The sequence below is a fragment of the Gregarina niphandrodes genome, assembly GCF_000223845.1.
Source record: "Gregarina niphandrodes unplaced genomic scaffold scaffold00004, whole genome shotgun sequence".
Lineage (NCBI taxonomy): Eukaryota > Apicomplexa > Conoidasida > Eugregarinorida > Gregarinidae > Gregarina > Gregarina niphandrodes.
In genome coordinates this window covers 267,986-290,814 of record NW_011645775.1, presented here as the reverse complement: position 1 = coordinate 290,814, position 22,829 = coordinate 267,986, and the positions used below count along the sequence as shown (strand labels likewise).

At 52.4% G+C, this 22,829-nt stretch overlaps 12 protein-coding genes across 12 annotated transcripts; 7 read left to right on the top strand and 5 right to left on the bottom strand.

The window, feature by feature from the left end:
* Nucleotides 1-647: 647 nt before the first annotated feature.
* On the top strand, nt 648-2,720 carry GNI_031630 (hypothetical protein; the record flags this gene model as incomplete). Its single annotated transcript, XM_011130877.1, has 2 exons — nt 648-1,010; nt 1,116-2,720. 2 exons carry the CDS (start codon nt 648-650, stop codon nt 2,718-2,720), a joined length of 1,968 nt encoding a protein of 655 aa, XP_011129179.1.
* A 404-nt stretch (nt 2,721-3,124) lies between these two features.
* GNI_031620 (hypothetical protein) lies at nt 3,125-3,805 on the bottom strand (the record flags this gene model as incomplete). Its single annotated transcript, XM_011130876.1, has 1 exon — nt 3,125-3,805. The coding sequence occupies one exon, from the start codon at nt 3,803-3,805 to the stop codon at nt 3,125-3,127; it is 681 nt and encodes a 226-aa protein (XP_011129178.1).
* A 558-nt stretch (nt 3,806-4,363) lies between these two features.
* Nucleotides 4,364-6,010, bottom strand: GNI_031610 (hypothetical protein; the record flags this gene model as incomplete). Its single annotated transcript, XM_011130875.1, has 1 exon — nt 4,364-6,010. One exon carries the CDS (start codon nt 6,008-6,010, stop codon nt 4,364-4,366), a length of 1,647 nt encoding a protein of 548 aa, XP_011129177.1.
* A 154-nt stretch (nt 6,011-6,164) lies between these two features.
* Nucleotides 6,165-7,010, top strand: GNI_031600 (hypothetical protein; the record flags this gene model as incomplete). The annotated part of the gene is made up of 1 exon (XM_011130874.1): nt 6,165-7,010. The coding sequence occupies one exon, from the start codon at nt 6,165-6,167 to the stop codon at nt 7,008-7,010; it is 846 nt and encodes a 281-aa protein (XP_011129176.1).
* Nucleotides 7,011-7,589: 579 nt separating this feature from the next.
* Nucleotides 7,590-8,900, bottom strand: GNI_031590 (hypothetical protein; the record flags this gene model as incomplete). The annotated part of the gene is made up of 1 exon (XM_011130873.1): nt 7,590-8,900. One exon carries the CDS (start codon nt 8,898-8,900, stop codon nt 7,590-7,592), a length of 1,311 nt encoding a protein of 436 aa, XP_011129175.1.
* A 257-nt stretch (nt 8,901-9,157) lies between these two features.
* Nucleotides 9,158-10,115, bottom strand: GNI_031580 (uracil phosphoribosyltransferase; the record flags this gene model as incomplete). Its single annotated transcript, XM_011130872.1, has 3 exons — nt 9,158-9,460; nt 9,617-10,017; nt 10,112-10,115. 3 exons carry the CDS (start codon nt 10,113-10,115, stop codon nt 9,158-9,160), a joined length of 708 nt encoding a protein of 235 aa, XP_011129174.1.
* Nucleotides 10,116-10,144: 29 nt separating this feature from the next.
* On the top strand, nt 10,145-15,123 carry GNI_031570 (hypothetical protein; the record flags this gene model as incomplete). Its single annotated transcript, XM_011130871.1, has 2 exons — nt 10,145-14,532; nt 14,712-15,123. 2 exons carry the CDS (start codon nt 10,145-10,147, stop codon nt 15,121-15,123), a joined length of 4,800 nt encoding a protein of 1,599 aa, XP_011129173.1.
* Nucleotides 15,124-15,535: 412 nt separating this feature from the next.
* Nucleotides 15,536-17,530, bottom strand: GNI_031560 (putative oxalyl-CoA decarboxylase; the record flags this gene model as incomplete). Its single annotated transcript, XM_011130870.1, has 1 exon — nt 15,536-17,530. The coding sequence occupies one exon, from the start codon at nt 17,528-17,530 to the stop codon at nt 15,536-15,538; it is 1,995 nt and encodes a 664-aa protein (XP_011129172.1).
* A 168-nt stretch (nt 17,531-17,698) lies between these two features.
* Nucleotides 17,699-18,168, top strand: GNI_031550 (calmodulin; the record flags this gene model as incomplete). Its single annotated transcript, XM_011130869.1, has 2 exons — nt 17,699-17,975; nt 18,035-18,168. The coding sequence occupies 2 exons, from the start codon at nt 17,699-17,701 to the stop codon at nt 18,166-18,168; spliced, it is 411 nt and encodes a 136-aa protein (XP_011129171.1).
* Nucleotides 18,169-18,557: 389 nt separating this feature from the next.
* GNI_031540 (hypothetical protein) lies at nt 18,558-19,516 on the top strand (the record flags this gene model as incomplete). The annotated part of the gene is made up of 4 exons (XM_011130868.1): nt 18,558-18,690; nt 18,726-19,160; nt 19,198-19,424; nt 19,463-19,516. The coding sequence occupies 4 exons, from the start codon at nt 18,558-18,560 to the stop codon at nt 19,514-19,516; spliced, it is 849 nt and encodes a 282-aa protein (XP_011129170.1).
* Nucleotides 19,517-19,916: 400 nt separating this feature from the next.
* GNI_031530 (hypothetical protein) lies at nt 19,917-20,237 on the top strand (the record flags this gene model as incomplete). Its single annotated transcript, XM_011130867.1, has 1 exon — nt 19,917-20,237. The coding sequence occupies one exon, from the start codon at nt 19,917-19,919 to the stop codon at nt 20,235-20,237; it is 321 nt and encodes a 106-aa protein (XP_011129169.1).
* A 1,045-nt stretch (nt 20,238-21,282) lies between these two features.
* Nucleotides 21,283-22,188, top strand: GNI_031520 (hypothetical protein; the record flags this gene model as incomplete). The annotated part of the gene is made up of 1 exon (XM_011130866.1): nt 21,283-22,188. The coding sequence occupies one exon, from the start codon at nt 21,283-21,285 to the stop codon at nt 22,186-22,188; it is 906 nt and encodes a 301-aa protein (XP_011129168.1).
* Between the last annotated feature and the right edge of the window lie 641 nt (nt 22,189-22,829).

The window sequence follows — 22,829 nt, the reverse complement described above, 5'->3', positions numbered from 1 at the left end:
CCGAAATCATGAGGGCCAACGTACAGAAGGAACTCTCCAACGTAGACGCGCAAGCGGCCATCCAGCAAGCCTGGAACTCTGGTGCGCTCCGGCTCACCGCCGCCTAAATCACCCCCTGAATCGCCTATGCCCGGACTCGCCTGTGAGGCCTTATCAACAACGTAGAATCAAGCACCCTGGGTCCACCGCTATTCTAGGCTTGTAACCTAGGTATTGTAACCTAGGCTTTTGACCTGGGATCATGACCTTGAAACACCAGTTGTTGACCGACGACCGACGACCGACGACTATTGAGCAGTGGTGGTTCGAGAGCAGCGAACTTCGAGACAACTTGAGTCAGCATCTACGCATCAGGAGCCAACGAACGCCCAGCGGATAGCTTCGCTTGTTATCAAGATGGTATGTCGAGAAGCTCTGACATGTCGAGAAGCTCTGACATGACAGCATGGCTGACCACGAATCAACTTGATGTTCATCAACCAGCTTGTCATTTCATTTAATGCACTGGTTTCGTTAATTGGCACTCACAAGGTTAGCAGTTTGGGTTGGACTGAAAGAACGATGTACAGTAGTGGCAACAACAACGACGACGACAGGGTAATAGAAAATTTTTTTTCCCCTTACAATCTTTTTTACTAATTTGGAAAATGGAGCCAAGCAATGCCCCTCCTATTGTATGTGACTACTCTTTTCAAAGCTGCCCCGTCCATTGCCCGGGCATATGCTTCGATCAATGTACAGACCTGCTCGATTCCACCACAGGAAAAACAAGGCATCATCTACAACTGATTCTAGAATACGCTCTCAAACAAAATTTCGAAGACGTGCTCATACTTTTTGGCGACTCACAAACCGAAACGGCGGTCGACAAAGTACTCAAAAGGAAGAAGTATGACAGGACACTGAGAATTACAAAGCTAGAGATTAACAAGTTTACAGTTACCCAAGCTGACGCTCTCAAATTACTCGCCAACAAATATGCTGCGATGCTTACAAAAGGATTCATCTATGTAAACTCACTCAACTCAGACCGCTTCGATTCCGCTTCCCGTGCACTCTCCGGTCACTCGCCCGTGCAGGTGTTGGGTTGTCTTAATCTCTTGCTTTTGTTGTAGATTAATGGTCATGGGCTCCCTTTTGCAAATCTGTCAACTTTCTGGACCAATTTCAAGAAGACGATGCGCGTCGACTCTTCGGCAGCGATTTCCATTATGGCATGTGAGGAGGGTAAGTCCGCGGATGGTTGGATGATGATTTACGATACAGTTACAGGCGAGGTATCAGCGATGACCCCCGTTGACCGGTATTCGGCGGTAGAAATTGATTCCAAACGTGTGTGCATGTCAAATCCGCGCGCACTTTCAATTTCGCAAAACGCAACCGTAACCACGCGTCTAGTCCCTAGCTTCAATGTACTGATTGCGAACATGAAGTTAATTGAGGAACTGAACTCTAACGGAGATTTCACGGACATTGCCGCGTTTTGCGTAGACGCTTTGGGAAAACCTGTAAAGCTTAATGGCATTTATTTGGAGTGCGCTAACAACAAACAAACGGTTGCTGGGCGGAATATTCGCACTTTATCTCAATTGAGGGCTTTGCTTAAAAACGATGCGTCCGCCGCATCTGACGCAATTGAAACGGAAGGTAACAGAAGTTATTGGCAATGGAAGGACTCCGTTAGTGTCGTGGGCAGTGTTGTTCATGAGTCGGTGGTTATTCCGGCTACGGCCAAGTTGCTCAATTGCGTTATGATGAAAAATAGTTCGGTGGGAGAAAACGTTGTTCTAGAAAATTGTGTTGTTGCGTCTGGCGTCAGAGTTGAAGTCGACGCTAAGAAGTGTTTCATAGGCACTACTCTGCTTCACAGCGTAGTGAATAGCGAGCTGGAAGGGCCTGCAGTAGTGCTGAGTAAAGATCGCGCTGACGTTTTCTGGACGCGCAGCTCTGGACAACCCGAGTTTTTAGATCGGACGGAACAAGATGGCATTGTCACAATCCGATGTTCAGAAAGGTGGTATAGTGAGAACCTATCAGACAGTCCGACTGTGGCGTCTTTTGAGAAGGATCCGGGCGAAGATCCGGATGCGTTTTTGGACGAGTTATTTGACATACAGGAGGCGGCCGCCGACCAAGACAGTGACGAGAGTGACGACGCCTCGGAAGGTGATGAAAAAGCCTTTGAAAAAGAAGTCCTGGAGATGGTTTGGTCGGTCATCGATAATCAGGAGCATGTTAACAACCTAGGCCTCGAACTGCGTGCACTCAGACTCAGCGAAAACCGCCAAGATGCAGCGATTATGCGCCCTCTAGCCACCTGTGTCTGCTCCGTGGCAGCCGAAGTCGGCCCGGACCAGTTCACGAACGAAGCCGTCGACAACAAGCTTCAATCTAGCGGATTAGAGAAACTCATCGACCTGTTCTGCAGTGATGATCTATGTAGGGTTGTTTTCTACGATGCCGTAATTGAGTACCTCCAAAACCAGACTGTATTTGACCGACATGGACAAACAACTCAAAACGCCTTCCTCAACGACCCGCGCTTCTTCGTCGTTGTGTGCTCTGTCTTCAACGACGTCCTCGCCAATGAAAAATACCTGACCGAGTACCAAGCCACGCACCGCGTACACAACAAACTCCTCCAAGCCGAAATAGTCAGACAATACGTAGAATGGCTCAACGAGGATGACGATGATGACAGCGACGACGAGGATGACTGATGACAGCTCAAGCACAGTGGTTTTATGTGCGCGCGCACGCGTTTCTCGGCCGGCACACACGTGTTTGCTTGCGCGCAATAATATACAGGACGAATCCGGCGATGTCCCAGGCGGCCAGCGACTGTGCGCGACGGTCGATACAGCTTAGAGATTCAGCATGAATGAAAGGCGATTTATAATCGCATGAAGAGCTTTGGAAAGATTGTATAGACATTTGTCCGCCGCATATGGGGAATCATACGAAAGCGATTCCAACCTAAGAGGTGACAAGATTTTGGTTTGAGGGAATTGATGGATAATTGGTATGACCTGTTAGTATATTAATTTATGTTGGTAGTATGCTATTCGCGCAGGTAGCACGCTATTTGAGTAGAGGGATTTGTTGGGGGAGAGGTATTTATGGCTCACTGTTCGGCGCAGCATTCAAGTCTGCTTTTGATTAAACATTTGGCGCGTGTTCGCATAGGTTCGAATGCCTCAAGGTCGTCAGCCACTAGGATGCTGTGAATGGAGTCCTTGAGGAGTGGCGATTTTTGTCGTTCACGCACCTCCGCAGAGACTGGGTCAAAAAGATCCAGTACTGTGATGGCAACGGCGCACAGGACCTGGTCTGCGTAAGTGAAATTTGGTCCAGACTGGGCAGCTTTGAGGAGTCTGCGGCAGACGTATTGAATCTGTCTTAGTTGTTCGATTAAGGATACATCACATTGGGCTGTGATGGTTTTTCTGTAGTCGCGGCGTACTTCAATGGTGCCGTCATCCCGGCACCACAGCTTCCGCAAGTAACTTTCGGTTGCAGGAGGGGCGGGCGGTTCAGGCTTCTCCGCCGGCTTGGTCTCTGAAGTTGAGGTCGCAGTTTGAGTCGTTTCCGGCTTCGAGTCGGCAGCGGCAGCAGCAGCGGCGGCCTCTGCAGGGGCAGGTTCCGCCGTGTTATCGGTCACGGCGGGAGCTGTAGCTGGAGGAAGAGTTTCCGTTTCCTCGTCTTCCTCCATGGCCACCCATTCACCCGTTTCTGGATCCTCATACGCTATCAGCTCCTTATTGTCCGGATCCTTCAAGTATATACCATCATCCCTCTCAACCATAATGCAACCCGTCTCCTCATCTTTAATTCCATACTCCTCTCCATCCCATACCCACGCTGCACTCTCCTCATCTAGCTTCACCCAATCTTCGCCATCAAACTCCCAACCGTCCGCCTCGGTCTCGCCTGGTGCAATTTCAAAGCGCATGCGACCAAGTTACCACCTGCCTGTCTACTTTCACATGTCTACTTCCGCCTGCCTCCTTTCGCGTGGCTACCAGCTTGGGTCTGAGATGGTGGGTGTGTGTCCGTGCTCCGAAGACAGACACATCGTATCCTGGCCCAAGAACGTCCGTGAAGGCCGACAGAGCACAATAAAGAAGTTAATTAGGTCGAAAGAAAAATCAGGAAAAAGAAGATAAAATAAAATCTAAGAGATGTAGCTGGCTTCAAGATGGGGCTGGGCCCTTGAGACCGCTCGAGGCTAGCCCAGCAGGCTCAGCTCTTAATGTACTTCCGTAGTCATCATGCATAACCGCGACAGTTCGGTGTTGCCATTATCAACATGGTCGTCGTCGTCGTCATATAGTTGTGTTTCGAGCGGTCTTCGTGTTCGTTTTCATCCGGGTACTTCTTCGTCTTCTAGCAAATCCCGACCTCCGGTGATAGTGGCTGGCATGCTGACCAGATAGGCGAATGCATTATAGGGGAAGGGGCTTTGTCCATAGGGTCCTGGGCAGCCAGGAAGGTTGGACGACAGAATGCTTCCTGGTATTCCGCCGTCAACAAGTCCAGCGCCGGGGGACACGAAGTGTTGGTCCAAGTCCACCGCCATGGTCGAGTCAGTGACCAAACAGGAGTCATTCAAGCGGTCGAAACCCATGGGACGGTCGAAGTCAGTTCGGTACTCCGCACCCGTACGGTACTCCGCACCCGTACGGTACTCCGCACCCGTACGGTATTCCGGTTCAACTTGCATGGAGGCTGAGGTTCGGAACTTGTACATCATCGCTTCGGAGGAGGTCGCGTTGGAACTGAGCCTGGTTGATGTTGCTGTTGTGTTTGATTCTGTCTCATATTTCCACATACGTCTCAAATATTCCAAGTCGATTGATTCCGAGGAAGAAGGAGAACCGGCGCTGTTGCTGTCTTGTACGCGAAACCTACTGGGGTCAAGCGAACGAAAACATGGAGGAGCGCTTATCATAAACCGGGACGCTTCGGAAAGCCCTTTTCCGGCCGGTCTGAGCGGTTCTGGGGAATAAGTCGTTGAGATTGTTTCTGGGGAATAGGTTGAGTATCCGACTAGTCCCTCAAACTCGGGAACGTTCGCGGGGGAATTGCTTCCTAGGCCGCCTGGCGGAAGGGAATTAGAAATAGCCGCAGGGACCTGCCATGTGGGTGCTGGCGCTGGATTCAAGGGGTACCCTGGAAGGAGACAATCTTCCTCCGACATTTCTGATTGATGCGCGGCTCTCTCTGCATGCAGTCTTGTGTTCCGTTTGGCACAACCGGACTTGGGGCCAACAGACTTGGTACCACCCGACTTGAAACCTCCCAACTTGGCAGCTCCCGACTTGACAGCTGCCGACCTACCCTGCTTTGCACCGCTTGCCTTAGAACCGGGCTTCTTAACTCCCGACTTATCATGAGACTTCTCACCTGACCCACCCGGCTTATCAGTCATGCCTGACTTCTCCTCACTATGACCTGGAGAGTCTTGTGTCCAGGCGCTAGACGGGCCGTCTTGTGTCCAGGAGATCGTAGATTTTGGATTTCCAGAGACGCCTTCGACATCCTCGAAAGAGCTGGCGGCATCCTCGGACGATCTGTGGGAGCTGGCTGCATCTTCGGACAACCTGGGGACTGGCTCTTTACTCTTTTGTTGTTTAGATCCTCGCAGAGTACCAGCTGTTACGACGCAGGAGGGCGGGAGAAGGCCAGTGAGGTCGATGAATTGGAGGATAGCTTCAGCCTTTCTTTTGGCTGCATCTTCGCCGTATTTGGTGGCGCTAAAGGAGTACTGTTTCCTGGCCTTTTTGCGGTATTTGAGAACCACACCGTCGCGCACCTCTATGGGTATGTCATTGGACCTGGAAATTTCACCTGAGGGAACACGTTCAAGTAGCCAATAGACACTTCTCCATTCCTTTTTATTAGCCGGTCGATAGACTCGTTCCGACCGAGCCCGGGACTTGGGCGTTCCATCAGGCCATCGGGTTCTAGTTACAGGGTCTTCAACACAAGCATTACCATAAGCAAACATCAGAGCCGCATGCGGGGTGCATAAACGAGCGCTTGGTGGGTATTGAAGACTATCAGCAACACTGGAAATCGGCTTCAAACAGCTCTACCACTTGAGTGTTGCCGCGAGCAGTTAGTATGTCCAAATTGAGAGGAGGGTGCAGTCTCCTGCAAACATGCCAGAAGCTGTCGACAACACAGATCAAGGCCCAACACAGACCTCACGGAGTTCAGTGCAGGATTCAAGAAGCCGACCACAGGAATTACGACCAAGCATAACCCAAGAGACCGGTGGAGACGAAGTTAAAATACTCAGCCAACTACTCAAGGAAGAAAGGGATAAGAAAGAAACACTGAAGCAAACATATGAAAGACACCTTTGTCAATTGCGCGCCGATTATGTTACCAAAATAGCACAAGCACGAGCCCAGGTTTTAACAGAAGTTGACGATACCTTAAAAAGATATCATCGATTAGCTCAAGAGGCTATTCGTGCTGGTAAAAGGGCAACATTCGAATCAGAATGTAAAGAAAGAGAATACAGGACAGTAGCAGAAGAAGCGTGTACCAAGTTTGAACAAGATTGTAAGGATAAACTGAAAGAAGTTCTAGACGGATATCGCTATTTGGCTGATCGTGCTGCCCAACAAGCCGATCAGGAAACCCGTGTTCTAAAAGAAAAGTATCAGGAGATGGTCGAAACACAAATTATTGATAAACGCAATTTTGAACAAAGACTCGTCGAAGCCACAGAGGAACAAGTTGCACCTTACAAAGCCGAAATTATGAGACTCGAAACGGAGAACAGAATGCTTCGGATGACTGCGGAACATACCTTCGGCGATATCAAAGAGGAAGTCGCACGTAACTTTGAAAGATTTGAGTCTATGCTTATATCAACATGCCTTTCCCTTCTCTGGCAACACAATATACCAATCACTGAGCTGGAACTGCGAGATCGGTTAACAGATGCATTGGATGCTCGTCCGGAGGATGTAGCTAGTAGTAATGGCGATGAATAGATATACACGGAATGTAACGATCTCATGTACCGAGATAATCATTCAATAAAAGAAAGATGCGCCACTCAAAAAAAGCGCATGTCATTGAAGGAAGGTGCCATGTCATGGGCTTGTTCATGGGCAAAGGACGCACTGATGTCTTCGTACCATGTCACGCCTGCTGTAACGATTTCCCATTTTTAGAATACTTGTCCGCGTGTGATCACCACCATTGTTATGCTGACCCTAGCTGTGGCGATCCTGCTCTGGTCCCCAAATGTAGTCTAGAAAGAAGGTCTATTTTCCCACACCCACCCAGATAGCCAGGATTTGTCACACCCACGTGGACCATCCAGTCATGGTGGACCATCCAGTCATGGTGGACTATCCAGTCAAGGTGAAGCACTCTACAGATCATCAGTTTTTATCTGATTTGATTTAGTTGCCTGACTGAAAAAATCAATCTTTAAAGACAACAACAGCTCGGATCGATTCCAAGCCCTTAATCTATGATGATTCCAAGCGTTGTCGGATCACAGGGAGGGTTTTCATTGGTCGCATTCGTCTGTATTTGGGATCTGGGGTTACCGCTCACGCGACCTAGTTCTCGGCACGGTTGGCCCAGCTGGGTTGCCTATTGTACTGTGCGCCGGGAGTGGCAGTGTACTGCGTCATCGGGGTGTTCTGATAAGTGCTGGGCTTCTGCGGCGTGGTCAGGACGTTCTTGGTAGGCGTCGTTTGGTCGTACTGTGAGGGGTAACCGCCTGGAATGTTGCTGGAGAGACTAGGTGGGGGGAAGCTGGTGGTTCCAGGGGGGTAGGAGCCCGAATAGTACTCCTGTGTCACGGTCGTGGTACCTCCATTGGGATTGTTGTAGGAATAGGTTGTGGGGCCGCTGGACTCGAAGGCCGGTTCGGGGTACGAGCTGCCGAGGAGCGAGCTCCCGCCTCCCAGAAGCGAGTTGCCTCCCAGCAGCGAGTTGCCTCCCAGCAGCGAGTTCCCGCCGGTCGTGGTGGTGGTGGCCCGCTGGCTGTAGGAGGAGGTCGTGGTCGGTCCCGAAACCGTTTGCGTAAAGGTTCGAGAGCCTCCAGCGGGGTAGCTGGTGTTGAAGCTGGATTCCTGGAATCCGCCGCCGTAGCCGGTGCTATAGCCGCTGCCGTTGTAGCCCATGTCGCCGATGAGGTTGCTAGAGCCCAGAGTACTCGAACCGAGAGTGCTGGACCCGAGACCGCCGAGCATGGCGCTATAGTTGGTGTAACCGCCGTTGTTGAAGCTGCTGTTGTTGAAGCTGCTGCCGTTGAAGCCGCCTGGTGAGATGGCACTTTCGTACGGGACATAGGTGGTGGAACCGAAGGTGACTCCGTTGCCACCTGGGCGTCCGTTGGTAACAGCAGTGGGTATGTCGAGCTTGCCAAGTGTGCTGCCAATGTGATGGGCCTGCTGCACATGTGTTACCTGCCCGTTGAAGGCGCTTGTGAGAGTGTTAGTAGCCGGGTCGTACACGCTTCCGCTGGGCGTGGTAACGGGTCCGGTCTGTCCTACACTGACGATCTTAGCGCCGGGGAACAGACTCGCCGGGTCTCTTCTAAACACTTCGTAGGCACGGGTCTCAATTGTGCACGGCAACTTCTCCTCGCGCACAACCGCTTGCCCACCGGCCTGCGGCCCCGCTATCAACGGCTGCAGGGCTTCTCGAGTCTCAGTGTGAGTTACTCGGGCCCCGTTCAGCGCCATTTCTTCTGTACGCGATTGTGGCTTCCGCGGCGCTGTCACAGTCACCTGGGACGCAGTCACCTGGAACGGCTCCTCGCGGTACACCGTCGTGTCCTGCGTCCGCTCCGCCACCGGCAACGGCATAGTAGTCGTCGAGCCCAACCGGGTCGAACCAAGATCGGAGGAAGAGTAATTCATCTAAAAGATAATCAAAAAATACAACCGCCTTTTGACAACCGCGACAGACCCGCCTCCTAACTCCCCCCCACCAACCTGACCACCCCACCCACCACAAGTCTGTCATCCATCACCCCCGACCCACACACCAACCCACACACTTCCTGACTACTCAGCTAAGGGGGTGTACCGACCCTCTAAATTGTCAAAACCAAAAATTCAGCTGTTCCCGTACAAGACGTTGCCTTACAGGGGTGCTCCTTGCAGCAAGACGCTGTCTAGATGGTGCCGAAATACCGGTCCCCAAAATCGCCACAGCCGGGGACGATGTAGCCCTTTTCGTTCAGCCTGTCGTCGAGTACGCCGGTCACGACCTTGACCTTGGGGAACCGCTTGCATAGCCGATGAACCCCCTCCGGGGCAGCGACTAGGTTCATGAACACGATCTTGTCCTCCGGGACATTGTACTGGTCAATGAGCACCTCGATTGCACGGATGGCACTACCGCCAGTCGCAAGCATCGGGTCCATCAGCAGCACCTGCCGCTCCGCCACGTCTGACGGCAACTTGGTGTAAATCAACTACAAACAGAAACCTGTCCCTCGCTCGTGTGCGTGTCCCTCACTCGTGTGTGTGTCCCTCACTCGTGTGTGTGTCCCTCACTCGTGTGTGTGTCCCTCGCTCGTGTTTGTAACCCATCGACCCAGCCGGTGACTAAAGGTTTGGTGCTGAATTACGTTGGGTTCAAGTGTCTCTTCATCGCGTTGTATGAGGATCTTGCCTATGCGGCAGCCTCTGCAGACAGCACGGAGAGCGCCTTCCATGCACTCACCGGCTCGTACAATAGAGACGCCGCAAATCTTGGAAACGAACTTGGTAGCGGGTGCCGTGGCATCCTGCACGGGTGTTTCGACGGTGGTGCGTTCGAACGGCATCTGATTGAGCGCCTCCTCGACCAACAATCGTGTCATGCGGTCGGCATAAAATACAAATTCGTCCTTGCGCGTGTTCTTGTCGCGAATGATGCTAAAGATGGCGCGCTTCTGCGCCGTCAGAGGCTCGCAGCTCCACTGAGGGTACTGCTTCTTGAACTCATTGATCCGAACTACTTCTCGGTCGTCAAATGAATATCTCCGACCTACACAAAATCCGACCTCCCCTCCGTAACCCGGTGGGTCAGTGGGGTGAACACCCCCCCAATGGGTCAAAGGAGGAGTGGGAGTGCTGCTCACTCATTGTGATTTCTACTCTGGTTTTTTTGAGAGATGAAATTGTCCTGCTCGTTGTGTCTGCTGTGGGTGGACGCAACGCTAGGTTTCAGCCGCGGCAGTGATGGCGCGATTGAGTTACTCGACAAAGGCATACAGTTGCTTTGCCCACACTCGCCGGACGGCTCACGGACCTGCCCGAACAGTCGCGTCCGGCTACTGCCCGACCGACGCTACCTGTATGAACACGCCGACCTTACACAGATGGTCAGTCGGTGCGAAGACGTACAATACTTCCTTCCCCCCTGTCTGCCCTACTCGCCGCCTGCGGGCGACTCACCGCCTGCGGGCGACTCACCGCCTGCGGGCGACTCAGCCGCGGCGGGCCGCTCCAATGCCGCTACTGAAACAGTTTCGTATAACGTCTCCGACGGCGGCATTCTTCGCAGCGAGTCAACTCGCAGTCGAGGCGGCTTAGTGCCTCATATGATTGGTTCGATTCTGGGCGGTGCCGTCCCCCCTGTTCCGTCCCTGTACATTCCGCCGGCTCTGGTCTCTCCACTGGACAAAATTCGTGCGTATATTCCCGGATCACGTACCTATTACAATTCGTCACAAAGCGTCCCAGTGGAGGGGGCGGAGGTAGGGACGGAGGCAGTCGAAGGTGAGTTTGGTCACATCGTCTTGCCAACTGAACCAGAAGGATCGCGTCCCATTGCTTCTAAGTTCTTGTATTCGGCGATTCTAGCGATGGTACGAGTGAGGTTCTTGGACTGCGCCGTGTCTCTGGACGAGGTGGAGTCGGATACTTTGGACTTCGAGGAGATCACGAACGACCGTAGGTTCTACCCGTTCCTAAAAAAAAGAGTGCTCTTCGCTCACTCGGACTTGCTGGAGCGAGCGCCATTTCATCTTCGTAACGAAGAAGCCGGCCCCGAGACCGGACGAAGGCCAGACAAGCAACGAAGGTCGGGGGTCTATGAAGCGGGCAGCGGGACAGTCCCTGGGAGGGTACCCCCTAAGGCTCGAGACCGTTGGTGGTTCAGCGACGACACGAACGAATTGGACGACTTCATGGGAACCCCGCTTCGCACGGACTCATCTCGGCTAGACCGGGAAGCCCAGAGCGACAGCAGACGACAACACTCCGGCACCCCGTCTTCCAAAGGCGGGTATGCGCGACCGGAAAGTCGAACGCAAACATATGCAACTCGTTCGAGTTCGCGTGACCAAACTTCTTCCGACCGCCGTTCCTTCGAGCCCAGCTCTTCCGATTCCGATTCGCGGCGCAACTCCCGTCCTCGGAATCGCGATGCGGACCATTCAAGCGGTGCTGGGCCGATGCCTTTGGCGCCGACCCTTCTTGGAACAAAGCCGGCGAGTCCCCCCGACTTCTCCGGTTCCGGCGGACCTCGGACTCGTCGTATTCTCACCAAGGTCAGACGGAAGCTGAGAGATCGGTACCTCGCCAGAGGTGCGGACTCCACGGTAGACCCTGCCGTAGACCCTTCCGTCGTAGACCCGACCCGTGGCCCTGGGGGTCGCGGACACGGTGGGGAAGAGCGCAGACAGGCCCGAGAGGACGAAGTGGTGGTGCTGTGGAGCAATAAGACCATAATACCGGGAGACAGCGACGCCCGCGTGGTGTCGAACAAGCACTCCTATATCTTCCGCGTGGACCCTGACATTGTGCTGCCCGGTATCTACCCGAACGAGGTTTTCAACGGAGCTGTGCCACACAGCGGAGGACTCGTGCCGCCTTTCAGTCCTTTCGAGCGTAGCCCGCACTCCCTGAAGGTCTCGACCACCCGCGGATCGGTCGGGGTCGGGTCGGACGGGGTCGGGTCGGTCGGGACCGGGTCGGTCCCTGTTGGGCCGAGCGCGGTTAAGATCTCCGCGAGTGCCTTGACGATGACAGCCCCCTCTGTAGCCCGGGTTAACGGCACGTCTTTGGGCATCCCCCCAGTCGTTCGCACTGTGCCCGTCCTGCCGTGGGACATCGGCCAAACGGAGCCTTCGAGCACTGGGGCGGGTTTGGTCGCAGAAACGGGAACAGAAGCCGCGGCTGCGAGGGTGTCAGCCCCGGTCGTGAAGGTGCCCGTTATCCGCGCACCCGTCATCGCGGCCGGCGACCAGTCGGGCTTATCGGCGGCCGACTTATCGGCGCACGGCGCTCGTGTTTCCATGCCGACTTCCGGGTCGTCTGTGGCTTCGAAGTTCTATCCTTTCGGCAGGCCCCCAAGTCTCGACACTGGAACCTCAACATCTCCCCAACCTTCCTACTCTCAAGCCTTTTATTCTCAAGCCTCTTACACGACGACCGCCTATACGACGGCCTCTCTGCCCAAGCCGTCAGCCGCAGCGACTTTCAGTAGTTTGTCTGTTCCGGTTGTGAGTCAAGCAACGGGGGACTCGCCTACTGCAACGGCGGCGGGGTCCCAGGAGGACGAGAAGGCGCCGAAGGGAAAGACGCTGGCAGGGGACGAGGTGGATCACGAGAAGTTCTGGACGCAATACCTGATGGGGTGGAGAACCATTTCGCGGTTGCGGGCGAAGGAATGGTATAGTCTAATCTTCGGCAAGAACGACACGCGCTACGTCCCGGGTGTTACGGACTATTTGATCGAGAGCGAAATTCTCGACCAGGAACTCCTTCTCGAGGCCCAGGGCGACCGAAGCGACAGAGTGGACGACGATCCAGTTGAACTGCTCGGCAGTCCGGAGGCTCTCAGCCGCTACTTGGAGACTCTGAGCGAGATGGATCGATCTGAACCGTTCCGCGACGAGTTCGCCGAAACTGTCTCCGAATTCTCGGAAGCCGAGTTCTCGGTTAAAGAGGCGGCCGAGGAAGAGGAGTTCTCGGATGAGTCGTCGGAAGAGCAGTGCCGGAATGCGGGAGAGCTCTCTCAAGAAGACAACAGCCATGTTTTGTTTTATGCAAGCGACTTCGGTCTTGGCTCCCTAAAGAATAAGTCCGTGATGAGTGAGCCCGTGGTGAGTGAGTCCGTGGTGAGTGAGTCCGTGGTGAGTGAGTCCGTGATGAGTGAGTCCGTGGTGAGTGAGCCCGTGGTGAGTGAGTCCGTGGTGAGTGAGTCCGTGGTGAGTGAGTCTAGGGGGGGTAAAGGGTTGGCGGGAACGCGTCCATCTGCGGTAGTGCTGAGCTCTGTGGAACGCGGCTTGGTAGAAGAGGCGGTGCGCCGGAAGGGAGGATTGGAGACGGAGTGGCGGACTGGCGAGACTTCTAGAGGCGAGACTTCTAGAGAGATTTCGAAGGGCGCCGCGTTCGAAATTCCAGGTAATTACTATTACTATGAGAACGATGCGGAGAGTCACTACCACCCGGTGAATGTATGCAGTCTGGATCGGCCGTGTACTTCAGCGCCTGAGGAGTTCCGTTACACGGTAGCTTATGACTTGATGCATTCTCTTGATCCTTCCGTACGGAATCGTCGAGCGCGTCGAGCCATTGTGGAGGAGTCTAGGAGAATTGTTAAGGGGCTGATTAGCTTGGCAATGGTTTGGGCCCACAGTTGGGAGAACGTGAGGAAGCACTGGCTTTATTACCCGAACTTGTCCTTTACGAACCTGTACGTCGTGAACGGAACCTTGTTCTGTGATATGAGTCATAACGCCGTCACTTACTCACCAAGCAGCAGTTTGCCAGCAACCCGTTGGAAACAGGGCACTACGGTCGCGCCAGGCGGTACCTATCCGGGCGGTCTTTACCGCGGTGTACATGTAATGTACGGACGAACCGCCGGACAGCTTAGTAACGATCTACCCACCTATATGGCAGTACTGAAGTCCAGTATGACTAGAATTACTCAAGAACTTGGTCGGTATACCAGTCTCGCCGAACACGTTTTGTACTCCTGGAGTACTCCAAGGCAGGACATTTTGAGTAAATACCAAAGACTTATTTCCGCCGTTAAGAACCTCCAGCAATGGCAGGTTAACCCGAAGGGAATCGACTATGTCTCCACCATCATCAAGAACGAAACACTGTGGGAAGGTACCCCCACGAGGCCCTCAATCGACGACATTGGTCAACTGCAGGTGAGTCCGAGATATTTCGGTCAAGCACAACTGAGCCTGATAGCGCCGCTGCTTTGGGGCAAAATCCGCCTGCTTGCAACGCCAGATTCAGAACGACTTCCGCAAATCGGTATGGATACTCTCATATTCCATGGACGCGTGGCGAAAAACCAACTCGTTGATGCCTGCACTGGGGAAGAGGTTCTTGAAGGCGCGCCAGTGGTCATCAAGCACCTGAAAGTGAATCCCGGCGTTACAGAAGGCCATGCAATGGCTTTATGGAAATATCAGTTCTTGACCGCACGCGTGTGCTATAAGAATCTGAACCTTCCTGAACAACTCAGAAACATCATCGCTCACCCCTACATACCATATAAGGACCCCCATCATCTCGTTATATTCGAACAGCAGTAAGCCCCCCGGCTGAGGGAGTACCAACCTTTGCCCCCTGCCCCCGTTCAGGGCCGCTCCCGTTCGCCGCTCCCGTTCGGGGCTCCCGTTCGGGGCTCCCGTTCGGGGTTCCCGTTCGGGGCTCCCGTTCACGCCGTTTGACCATCACGCCGCTATTTATTTGTTTAATTTCTTTTAGCGTACAAGGAGTTAACTTATACGAGTTTATTCAACGGTTGGACTGCGTCGATATCGCATGGACTATAAATGCTCTCCGTCGTGTTTTCGTACAGTTAATGAAGTTTTGGGATACTGGATTCCGCCACAACGATTTAATGTTGTTTAATGTAGTGGTTATACCGATCGAGAATGACCAAGTTGATGTTCGTCTTGTGAATCTGAATGATCTTTCTTACAGCCCAAATGCCATCGAACCGAAGATACTCAAACAGTGGAAAAGGGCTTTTACTGTGCCTCCCCACCATTTGTGTCATCGCTTGTTTCTGGAAATGAAGGTTCTGCGGGAATACCCTAACCCGGATGATTTCTTCAACCAGTTTAAAAATCTGCTCACGTCTCTAGCCCGACTCTTAAGAGAACCTGACGTTTAGACCGGATGCAAAGGCCGTGACGGGACGCAATCCACTTCCTAGCTAGATAGTCATTATACGGAAATCATTACATGGAAACAGACAGAAGAAACACATCTTAGATAGAAGCTTATATTAGATAGATAGAACGGTATCGTGAACGGTATGGTGAACGGTATCGTGAACGGTATCGTGAACGGTATGGTGAACGGTATGGTGAACGGCATGGTGAACGGTATGTTGAACGGTATGTTGAACGGCATGATGAACTTTTCACGCGTTATTCTGTTTTCTATGTTTGGTCCACACAATGGTGAGGAGAGCGATGCAGAGGAGAGTGATGCAGACAGACCCACCAGGCCGGAGAGTGATGCAGACAGACCCACCAGGCCGGAGAGTGATGCAGACAGACCCACCAGGTGGGAGACGGGTGCTAGTGATAGTTTTGGTTAGCAACGAATCCTTGGCCGGATCCGTCCTTGGGGTCTATCATGACGTGAACTATGGACGGAGTGCCGTCTGTTTCAAATTTGTTGAGCAACTCCGGAAGGTGGGTTTTCAAGTCGACTTTGTTCTCTACCCGAAGCTTCTGGCACTGACTACTGAGTCTGGTCCTTCTCTCCCACGCAGAATTTCCTGCTTTCTGGTCTGGCCAGAATCCGCAAAAGTCGACTGGAGACAAGTCAGTTGCGTCGATCACGGGCAGGGGGCTGAATACGGGAAGGAAGTTGAAAACGGGACGAGGAGGCCGTTCCAATGGCGGCCGTTCCAATGGCAGCCTGTAGGGTGCAATAGCGTACATACCAGAGTTGTCTAGGACACAGATGCAGATGGGAAGACAGTAGCGCCGGACCGTCTCCATTTCCATTCCGGAAAATCCAAATGCGCTATCTCCAATGCACAGGGCAACCCTCGTGCGGACTTTCGGATCCTTCTTGTGAACCAAGTCCGCCACGGCTAACCCAATGGCATATGGGAAACCTATTCCCATCGCTCCGTTAACACCAGCGTCCAAATAGCGGCCGTGGGAATGCGGCAGACGAATCAAGCGTCGGGCTGCGTCCATGCAGGAAGCGCCCTCTGCAACGAAGTACCAGGGACTCGCAACCGACTGGTGGTGTGTAGAAATAGCGCCGTACAACCCCGCAAACGTTACCCCGTCGAATACTCTAGTGCCGATCGACTCCACTACGGAATCCTTTTCAGCGCTACCCTTTTCAACGGAGCCTGCTTTCTTCACAGCGTTAAGTCGCCCCGATTGTTGCTCCAAAAGTTCCTGGAGCCATTCTTCATTCACTGAGGACCTGCTCTCGGATTTGCTGGCTTGGTTCAAGCCACTCACTCGGTCCACCACGTCTGTTACGAAATTATTGGGAATTTTGTCCACCACGTAGGTAACTTCGCAAGGTCCGGGAACCGTCGAACGGTCGCTAGCGGGAGCGCCATTTACTACATACACGTGTTTGCCTGCCCAGAGGTTTTCGTCCGTCGGTTTGAACCTCCAGTCGAATTCGCATCCTACGAACACGGCGACCTCACATTCCTTGAGAGCTCGAGACCGGCAGGCGTATACGTCAGATCCCGACACGGTGCCACGGGCAGAGGGTGTGGTCAGACAGACAAACGGAAAATTCTCCAATGGTAGATCTTCGTCTCTGGAACAATAAATGAAATTCTCGCCAAACACGAACAAGGTTCGCTTCTGCCAGATGTGCTTCACCACTTGGCAGGCTTCCACAGTCCCTTCGGTGCATTCGTATCTACCCTCAGAGGCCTTGTCCTCAGATACCTTGTCCTCAAAAATCTTGTCGTCAGGGACTGGTCGCTCCTTGCGCAACGTTCTGCCAGCGGCAATGTCCGTCCAAACATGCCAGTCCACTTGGACGTAAACTGGTCCCTTCTTACCTGAAAGGGCGCACGAAAACGCTTGTTGCAAAATCTCCTGCATTTGATTACATTCCGTAACTTCGAAAGCCGCTTTCAAAAGGCCTAGCTCGACGTATTTACGAGCTATGTTTATTTGGTTCATTTCCTGAAACCGTAAGGGGCACGTCCAGTCGTCGATCGCGGTTGAGTTCTGCTTTTGTTGACCACTACTGAATAGCACGACCGGGAATTGGTTAGCGCTCGGTGTGATGACTTGAGAGAGAGCATTCAGTACGGCAGGACCACTCGTAGTCATGACGAGTCCGGGGACGCCATGACGACCAGATATGTAGCCATACGCGGCGGCAGCATTAACGGCGTTAGCTTCATGTCTCATGACTACGACCCTTGGCCGGGCACCCTTGCTCATTTCCTGGCTCTCCGGAAAAGCGGCCCCCGGAGGAGTCACTCCTTGTATATCATTCAGGGCGTCGGTTATCGGGATCCCTGGCACTGCAAAAACTGCGTGGACTCCTAACTCACTCAAAAGCTCCCCTATCATTTTTTTATCACGACGCTAAATCACATTCTATGGAGCCTTTGGGTGTTGCGCGGTTGGGCACTGGGTGGTACATGTATGATGGGTTGGAGAGTTGGTGGGGGGAGTTGGTGGGGGGAGTAGTCGGTCTGTGTGCAAGTAGACGACAGTCTTGAAATTTTTGGGTTGGTAATGGAGGCTGCAATTAAAGAGGTATTTTGCCTATTCGATCAAGACGCTGATGGTTTTATCAACGGGGCGGAGATGCCTATCTGTATCAGGGCATTGGGCGTAAACCCGTCTGATGATGAAATGAACAAGATTATGCAAGGGAAAGAAGAATTGAATTTCAACTTTGAGGCCTTTCGAGAGCTTGTCACCCCTTTGGTACAAGGCAAAGATATCAGACAGTCACTCCTCAATGCTTTCAAACCTTTCGATCGGGATGGCAATGGTACCATCAACGTTGGTAAGCAGCAGTTCGATACCCAGCAGATCACAAACCCAGCAGAGCATCTTGTCTTTCAGGTGAATTGAAACATGTCATGCTCAATCTGAGCGAGATGAAATCTCAGGTAGATAACCTAGTTCAAGAAATCGACCCAGATGGGAAGAAAATAGTGCCGTATGAGCAAATCGTGAATGTATTGCTCGGGGCGTAGCTCGCGCTCCCTCGTATTTTTCACCTTGCGCGGCGTTGTCTTAAACGTATATCTCACATCGAAAACAACCCAAAGCCAGATATCCGAAGCCAGATACCCGATGTTCGAGGCAGATACCCTAAGTGTGTTAGCTACCCGATTGCGGCAGACGCCAAGACTACCACACGCAAGCCCTGTCTATTGAACTGGTGGCATTCGCCTAGCCAACTACGTGTCTGCACCAATGGAAGCACGAAAGATACCGGCACGAAACGACGCCGCTGCATTAGTGAAGATACCCAATATCCCATTTGCGAGATGCCGGGCCACGGCGGCAGTTGAATCGTAGCAACGGCAGGATATTCATGACAGATGACCCCATATAGAGCAGGCGCACACGCGTGTGCTAAATGCGGCGATTATTGTTCTGGCTGATTCCCGTCGCTTCGTACTCATCGCAAAACGATAGTCAAACTATCCAGCCTAACTCTTCTGTGTCGGGACAATCATTTCTACGGGGAACAAAAATTAATACCGGAGGTGGTAAGAAAACGAGCAGTTCATACAATGTACATCAGCCCCAACGGTGGCTATCTACAATGGCCCGAACGGTTCTACCGATCAACCGGCGCAAGGCAAACCTGAATCATCCAAAGAGGAAGTTTCGGATTTGACAGCGTCTGTCCTGAAAGGAGCTTCAGAGAATAATAAAGAAAGCGAGAAATCAAAAGGACAGACGGAACTCATGCAGCTTGAAATGGACCAAAAATCTGCAAATGAGTCAGGTCACATTGCAGAAGGGACGGACAAAACTGCTGCGACTCTTGAAGATGAGAGTCAGAAGGATGCGGAGGCCGTAGATCAAGAAGAAAAGCGCCACGGTAACGTGATGGAATCCATTGAGGAGAACCAGGAGAACGAAGAGAATACTTTTGCGGACGAGGAAAGGGAGAAGAGAAAGCAGATCTATAAAGACGAGCAAGAATTGACTCATGATGTGGCAGCAGTCAAAGGTACGGGTGGGGAGGGTGCCATGTGCTTGCATTGTAGAAGGAGCCCAAATGCTTAAAGATGAGTCCCGCCTGAATGCTGATGAGCTTTTGACGGAGAAGGCAAAAGAAGAAAGTGAGCTTCAAGGAATTCGGCGAAAGAATCGCGAAGAAGATGAAGCGATCAATCTCGGCCATGACGAAATGGAAGCTGCAGAAACAGCGAAGAAACTTCTGGCGCAACGTTCAGGTGATGATATCGCCAAGGCGGAAGAATGCAAGGAACCGGTAAGGACGACGACATGAGAAACATTTGCTACTCTTAGGCGGAAAAAACCCCACCGTTAATTGCTCCAGTAGAAAGCATCCCGTGTCGGTAGTACCCCAATACCTCGCCCGTGTCGGTAATACCCCGTGTTGATCATATATCTTGCGGGCTTCAACGAATCTGGCTGCAGCAGGAATGTAGTTAGTCATACATGCTTCATTGTCTGTGGCTCGGCCGCGCCGTCGCGCTACAGAACGCAGAACCGACTACAAGGTGGTTCGATATGTGGTTTGTCGTGTGGGTTGTGTCTGAGTCCGAAAGCTTTTTTGGGACAGGGGGGCATAATAAACCAGGCGACAGGTCAAGTGGCGGAACCAACGGAACAACAAGCTTTGGGTAGGCGGGTCTGTAGAAGACAGAATCAATTGGTATGTAATCGGCATCGGGTTTGTTGGGGTGGTATGCCCTGTGTGAAGAGCTGAATTGCCGCTTCTGCGGAACCTAGGAAGGATATGCAGACGGGCGGCTTGGAGTTGCTTTTGGACGTATGTTTGTCGCTGATGCAGACTAAGATCCCCGTCAACGAAAACACGATTACCGAAGACTTCACGGAGGCAGAAGACTTGTTGCCGTGGATGATAACGAGAAGTAAGGCGAGCCAGAAGCTGCATGTGAAAGGAGCCCAAAGGCCGTACCTCATGCTGACCGCTGATGAGAGCGACTCCAAAAATGCGACGGAAGAGTGGATGGGACGGAAGTTTCGAACATCGAGTGATGAAGAAGAGATGACGGGTGACGGAGCTTACGTGTGTTCGATGAAGAATCTGCTGTGAACGAGATCATGAAGCTGTCGGATTGACGTTTTCGACAATAAGCAGCGGTCGCGGTAGTCAGCAATGGTTAGACGAGGCTGGTACGATCAGAGGCTTGTTCACAAGGAAATATTCGATGAGGACCTGGCGCATTGAGAGTACTAGTGAGGTATGGTTGGACTATTCAGCGGAAGTCTCCAAGCGGAAGGCTACGACGTTCTCTCCGAGAGCATACGCCGGATGGTGCTGCTCAGCAAGCCTTGGCAGAAGCCTTACCGCTACCTTTGCTGTCACCTCATCGATGTTGCGCTTGCGGCGTATCCCCTGGATGCGCTCCGAAAGGATAACCTCCATGGCCGTCCTGAAGATCAAGGCCGACCGACTTGAGACCCACGAGGCCGACAAGCTCGAAGAAATCAGCACTCATTACCAGGAGTCTGACTCCGGCCGTTCAAGACGGGAAAACAGGAGCATGAGGAAGCGACTTCTAGTTCAAAGAGCTGAGGTCAATACATGGTTTACATACAAGGTTTTAACCTCGTTCTCCAATGGAGCGCAATCCTGCACCCGTGCAAGACCTACTGACGGACGGTGTTGAGGAGAGGACGTTAGCGGATACACTATCGGCGGCGTGTTGTGCCAAGTAGTGGATGGCGAAGTAAGCGTCATCGAGTACGGAAACAAAAAGGCACCAAATCAACTGGGACGTATGCGAACGAGATCTGTAAAATACATCGTCCAGAAATGGGATAAAAACTTCTATTACACGAAACTCAGGCGGACGTTACGGATCATCGCAACCTATCCTTCTTGACGACAGCCGCGAAGTATGAAAGAGCGGTGCACCAAAAGCTTGATTCATTGCTCTTTGATAAACTGACGCTTCGTGTACTCTCCTTTCCCAACACAGCTTCTCGTACAAGCCGGTTGACATAGCCCCGTTGACTTAACCCCGTTGACTTAACCCCGTTGGCACAACCCGGTTTATTACGAGCAGGTATGCCGGCGCGGAAAAAAAAAAATGGACCGGAAAAAAATTACGTCGTGAGAAAGGCGTGAGAAAATTATGCTCGGACTGGTAGCGAGAAGTGGCAGTGGTAGTCTGATGGCGGTTGCCATAGGAGGTTGCTTCCGTCTGGCTACGGATGGGGAGGTGGTGGGTATGGACCCGGATATGAGGGCCAAAGCCATTTGCCCGGTGACGGAATCACGTACGGGACCGACGGAGCGTAACTATCTGCCTATGGGAAATGTGAAACTATCGTATGTAGTGACGGATGATGAGGTTCCGCGTGGCGAGCCTATTCACGGGGGTGACATTGATTGGATTTTGAAGTATGGTAGTGTTTTCAAGTTGGAGTTGGCGCTGGATGAGACGAACCCCGATAAGCCGCCGCAGCGGATTGACCTAAATCAGGAGTGGGTTACGAAGCTCATAACTCGCGTCGTGGCCGCCGGTTTAGAGCGCGTGGGAGTGAAGCCCGAAGAGGTTCTTTACAGAAACCACTTTGGCGATGGCGCTGTGGAGAAAGTCTATACGCAGTTCTTCCGCAACAGCGCGGACTTGTGCCAAATTCCGATAAGCCTTGTGTTCTTTAAGAATGCGTTAAAAAACGGCTTTGTGGAGGATTCTTTTACTGAACAGTGGATGCAAGCCCAGAACTGGAGTCGTACCGCGAAGCGGAATGAAAACGAGGCTATGCTGGCGAAAGGTGGTATGCCTAGGGCTATTGAACAGTTCTCGCGCGCTCGAGGTGAACCCGGCCCCGCGAGACATTGGGCTACTGGGGCTTCCCCTAGAGCTAGGATCCCCATCAAAGCTCCAGGGGCAATCATAAAAGCTACAGTCGACACCGCTGGGCCTGAATGCGTAGCCAGACGACCAGGCAAACAAGTCAAGCGAATCGGATTAACAGTCAACCCAGCTCGGGGTTTCGCTGAACAGCATCTTGATAAGTATCTTAGACTTTAAATCCATTCAAGCGTGCAGCACACCCGTGCTGGTGTAGTGTAATATGTTTTTGTGAGATGTACAACCTTTTGGGAGTGGATGACACGTAAATTTGGGCGTCCAAGCCCAATTAAACGACCTTTTTTGCTCGTTCGGAACCTGAAACAGTGGACTCAATGAGCGAGGACTGTATGAGCGAGGACTCAACGAGCGAGGACTCAATGAGCGAGGAAAGTTATTTCCGATCGCTGAGAAACCTGGCGTGGAAAAAAACCTGGCGTGGAAGGCCGTCAACATCCAGGCGTTAAACCCCATCAAAATTTGAGCCGTAATAGCGGACCGAATTAGATGAAGGATGCAATTGTAATTTGTCTTGGAGACTTGGGCTGCTCGCCCCGCATTTGCAACCAAGCCGTCATGTTGAATAAATTCAAGGCAGACTTCGGAACTTGATTCCGTACATCTGACGGGCTACAATGCTACTGCGAAAAACCTGCCAAGTATGTATTGAGCTATGGCGACCTATGGGATCCTCTCCTTCTTGTAGCTGCGGTAAGGCCTCAGGCATTGTTCTTCATGAATTGGACAGCGGCTCACGGTTTCGGACCTACTCGGTATTAGCGGTTCAGTTTGGCCAGAGTGTGGAGTCTGTGGACAATCAT